This window comes from Micromesistius poutassou (assembly GCF_964030765.1).
Source record: "Micromesistius poutassou genome assembly, chromosome: 13".
Taxonomy (NCBI): domain Eukaryota; kingdom Metazoa; phylum Chordata; class Actinopteri; order Gadiformes; family Gadidae; genus Micromesistius; species Micromesistius poutassou.
The window spans coordinates 1,368,922-1,374,654 of NC_140283.1; the positions used below are offsets into that span (position 1 = coordinate 1,368,922).

The following is a 5,733-nucleotide window of genomic DNA, read 5'->3' on the forward strand; positions in this document are numbered from 1 at the left end:
ATATATGTATCTATAGCAACAATGTATTATCAGTGAATAAAGCAAGGCTTACTTGATGAGGTAACTGGCCCCGTCGTCCGTGAAGCCTTCCTCCCATCCCTGAGGCAAGTCTGGAACGCAGGAAGGAGAGCGCTGCATGTCAGATTCTGCTTCCTCTAAAGCCTCCCTATCAACACCAACATGTCAACAGTGACCAACATGTCAACAGCTACCAACATGTCAACAGCTACCAACATGTCAACAGCTACCAACATGTCAACAGTGACCATCATGTCAACAGTGACCAGCATGTCAACAGTGACCATCATGTTAACAGCTACCAACATGTCAACAGCTACCAACATGTCAACAGTGACCAGCATGTCAACAGTAACCATCATGTCAACAGCTACCAACATGTCAACAGCTACCAACATGTCAACAGTGACCAACATGTCAACAGCTACCAACATGTCAACAGCTACCAACATGTCAACAGCTACCAACATGTCAACAGTGACCAGCATGTCAACAGTGACCATCATGTCAACAGTGACCATCATGTCAACAGTGACCAACATGTCAACAGTGACCAACATGTCAACAGCTACCAACATGTCAACAGCTACCAACATGTCAACAGTGACCAACATGTCAACAGCTACCAACAAACATGTGAACAGCTACCAACATGTGAACAGCTACCAACCAACATGTGAACAGCGACCAACATTTAAACAGTCACCAACATGTGAAGTGTCACCAACATGTGAACACCGACCAACATGTTAACACTGACCAACATCTTAACAGCTAACAACATGTGACAGTCACCAAAATGTGAATACCGACCAACATGTTAACACCAACCAACATGTCAACAGCTACCAACATGTCAACAGCTACCAACATGTCAACAGCTACCAACATGTCAACAGCTACCAACATGTCAACAGCTACCAACCTACATGTGAACAGTGACCAACATGTCAACAGCTACCAACCAACATGTCAACAGCTACCAACATGTCAACAGCGACCAACATGTCAACAGCTACAGGGCTCCAGACTGAGACCAAATGGTCGTATTTTGCGACCAAAATTTGAGAGTGTGCGACTGAATTTTACATCTGGTCACACATGTGCGACCAGTAAATTTCCCCTTTTTTATTTTTTATTTTTACACGTTAAATGTGGAAGGGGTGCGTCAATGAATCCGGAATCTGTAGCAGGCCAATGAGTGTGAGAAGGATAGGGAATGGCCACTGTAAGTGGCTCATGTGTGGAGGGGGAGGGTCATAGAGATGATCGAGTGCGGGAAACCGGCGCGGGTCTGTGAGAAGGAGAAAGATCTCAACCTGCCGTTCAAACAATGAGCAAGCGAACAATTGATCCATTCTTCCGACCTGCGGCACTTGTGGCAAGAGTGACCAACATATCAACAGTGACCAACATGTAAACAGTGATCAACATGTCAACAGTGACCAACATGTAAAGTTTAAACAGTCACCAACATGTGAACAGCTACCAACATGTGACCAACATGTGTAACACACCAGCCGCCTACCTGAGCGCATCATGTGTCCGGAGTTGACGGATTCTCCGGAGCGGGGATGAAGCCAAGTAGTGTGGCACTCCTCATCGCTGTGGAAGAGAAACACCTGTTAACCAGAGACACTATACTACTGTACACTATAATACTACCTCAAGGTAACACCTGTTACACTAGACACTATACTACTATACACTATAATACTACCTCAAGGTAACACCTGTTACACTAGACACTATACTACTATTCACTATAATACTACCTCAAGGTAACACCTGTTACACTAGACACTATACTACTATTCACTATAATACTACCTCAAGGTAACACCTGTTACACCGGAGACACTATACTACTATACACTATAATACTACCTCAAGGTAACACCTGTTAACCAGAGACACTATACTACTATTCACTATAATACTACCTCAAGGTAACACCTGTTACACTAGACACTATACTACTATTCACTATAATACTACCTCAAGGTAACACCTGTTACACTAGACACTATACTACTATACACTATAATACTACCTCAAGGTAACACCTGTTACACTAGACACTATACTACTATACACTATAATACTACCTCAAGGTAACACCTGTTAACCAGAGACACTATACTACTATTCACTATAATACTACCTCAAGGTAACACTTGTTACACTAGACACTATACTACTATACACTATAATACTACCTCAAGGTAACACCTGTTAACCAGAGACACTATACTACTATACACTATAATACTACCTCAAGGTAACACCTGTTACACTAGACACTATACTACTATACACTATAATACTACCTCAAGGTAACACCTGTTAACCAGAGACACTATACTACTATTCACTATAATACTACCTCAAGGTAACACCTGTTACACTAGACACTATACTACTATTCACTATAATACTACCTCAAGGTAACACCTGTTACACTAGACACTATACTACTATTCACTATAATACTACCTCAAGGTAACACCTGTTACACTAGACACTATACTACTATTCACTATAATACTACCTCAAGGTAACACCTGTTAACCAGAGACACTATACTACTATACACTATAATACTACCTCACGGTAACACCTGTTAACCAGAGACACTATACTACTATTCACTATAATACTACCTCAAGGTAACACCTGTTACACTAGACACTATACTACTATTCACTATAATACTACCTCAAGGTAACACCTGTTACACTAGACACTATACTACTATTCACTATAATACTACCTCAAGGTAACACCTGTTACACTAGACACTATACTACTGTACACTATAATACTACCTCAAGGTAACACCTGTTAAACTAGACACTATACTACTATACACTATAATACTACCTCAAGGTAACACCTGTTACACTAGACACTATACTACTATACACTATAATACTACCTCAAGGTAACACCTGTTACACTAGACACTATACTACTGTACACTATAATACTACCTCACGGTAACACCTGTTAACCAGAGACACTATACTACTGTACACTATAATACTACCTCAAGGTAACACCTGTTAACCAGAGGCACTATACTACTATACACTATAATACTACCTCAAGGTAACACCTGTTAACCAGAGACACTATACTACTGGACACTATAATACTACCTCAAGGTAACACCTGTTAACCAGAGACACTATACTACTATACACTATAATACTACCTCAAGGTAACACCTGTTAACCAGAGACACTATACTACTATACACTATAATACTACCTCAAGGTAACACCTGTTACACTAGACACTATACTACTATACACTATAATACTACCTCAAGGTAACACCTGTTACACTAGACACTATACTACTATACACTATAATACTACCTCAAGGTAACACCTGTTAACCAGAGACACTATACTACTATACACTATAATACTACCTCACGGTAACACCTGTTAACCAGAGACACTATACTACTATACACTATAATACTACCTCACGGTAACACCTGTTAACCAGAGACACTATACTACTGTACACTATAATACTACCTCAAGGTAACACCTGTTAACCAGAGGCACTATACTACTATACACTATAATACTACCTCAAGGTAACACCTGTTACACTAGACACTATACTACTGTACACTATAATACTACCTCACGGTAACACCTGTTAACCAGAGACACTATACTACTATACACTATAATACTACCTCACGGTAACACCTGTAACACCAGAGGCACTATACTACTGTACACTATAATACTACCTCACGGTAACACCTGTTAACCAGAGACACTATACTACTATACACTATAATACTACCTCACGGTAACACCTGTTAACCAGAGACACTATACTACTGTACACTATAATACTACCTCAAGGTAACACCTGTTAAACTAGACACTATACTACTATACACTATAATACTACCTCAAGGTAACACCTGTTACACTAGACACTATACTACTATACACTATAATACTACCTCAAGGTAACACCTGTTACACTAGACACTATACTACTATACACTATAATACTACATCACGGTAACACCTGTAACACCAGAGGCACTATACTACTATACACTATAATACTACCTCACGGTAACACCTGTTAACCAGAGACACTATACTACTGTACACTATAATACTACCTCACGGTAACACCTGTTACACCGGAGACACTACGCCTCCTAACCTAAAGCAGAACTCCGCTCCTGGGTCTGGTAAGGTCTGGTAAAGGTCTGGTAAAGGTCTGGTAAAGGTCTTACTTGATAAAGAACACCCTGCCGTCCGCACACACCCCGTAGGACCAGTGCTCAGGTAGATCCGCCATGGTCCGGCTCCGGGGTCATTCCCTCTCGTCTCCTTCTCTCCGGGAGTCTCCTCGCTGCTCCCGGCTGAGCGGCGGTTAAAGGAGACGGCGTCAGGGTTAAAGGAGGCGACTGAACGACTCCGCTCGTCCTTTTCCGTCCGCCGACAGTAATGGCAGGAGGTTTAGATGATGGATCTGCTGAGACGTGATGTGACGATGCAGATATCGCGATGTTGGGTCGTCCTGACTCCCTGCTGTCAACGCTACACTTTAATACATTTTAAGATTTTCCCCACAGAATGTGATGTTACAAGAACTTTCAAATGGCGGACATAACCAAATAAGCCTTCACCTGTTGTGTTTTAAATCTGTCTTTACTTTTAAGTAAGCCAATTCATTTGAATTCCTATTAATAATATTTATTTATACCCCTAAATTATCTTTCACATTTCAATCATTTTGACAACCGATAATTATTTGCATTATATTTTGATTAGCTGAAGGCAGGTATATATAATAGCCATGTGAGACTCTAGCTCTCGCAAGTTCACATTTAAGGTACAAGCTCTACCCCAGCAGAACCAGAACCACCAAACCATAACCTCTCACCTGCCGTCCAATCTGACCATATACAACTCTCTCTCTCTCTCTCTCTCTCTCTCTCTCTCTCTCTCTCTCTCTCTATATATATATATATATATATATATATAGGTGGGTCTGTGACCAGGTGGGTCTGTGAACGTGTGTTCCTCTCTCCAGCTGGTAGTTAGCGTAATAAGCCCCTCGTTGCGTGTGTCACCCATGGGGTGAGCTCATGGGGGTGACATGTGGGGGCCTGTACGGGCCGTGAAGGACGAGGTACAAAGCGTGTACTCTTCTTTGCTGTTGCTCTCACCAACGAAGAGGCGTTGAAATGCACCACATGTGATGGAATGTTGGTTTGGAACAAAATGTCGGCCTAGCATGATGTTATTATGTTTTGAATGGTTCAATCTGCGTTATGATTGTGGAACGTACGCTGGGCATTAGAATGTGAATACTTCCTTCTTCCTCCTGAGCTGCAGTAGCTCATGATGAAGTTGTGCGACGTGACATTACTTCACAAAGCCGCTCCCTTGGAACGGTGAACAAAGGATTAGACAAATGACTGTTTTCACCTCCCTTCTGGATCCCCGGGGCCGGCTGTAATGGTAGAGGATGCACTGTTGTGTGGTTGTAGATTGTCTAGTTACATGTTTAATGTAGGCCTCTCAACATCCTGTCTATGGAGCGGTCATGAGATGTGGGCTCTGAAACGCTCCTAGAATATTATTATAATACTATTATTCTATAATATATATTATGTGTACGTCGTAAAGTTGTTAACTTTCATCACCTGGAATAGGCCTG

At 41.5% G+C, this 5,733-nt stretch overlaps 1 protein-coding gene across 1 annotated transcript in view; it reads right to left on the reverse strand.

Moving 5' to 3' along the window:
* Positions 1-4,461, reverse strand: part of LOC311357403 (pleckstrin homology domain-containing family A member 7-like) — a 95,205-nt gene extending 90,744 nt beyond the window's left edge. The window contains 3 exon segments of the mRNA XM_084477338.1: positions 53-110; positions 1,547-1,623; positions 4,301-4,461. Of these exon segments, the coding sequence (XP_084333464.1) occupies positions 53-110; positions 1,547-1,623; positions 4,301-4,365 (200 nt within the window). The 5' untranslated portion in view covers positions 4,366-4,461.
* Positions 4,462-5,733: the final 1,272 nt, after the last annotated feature.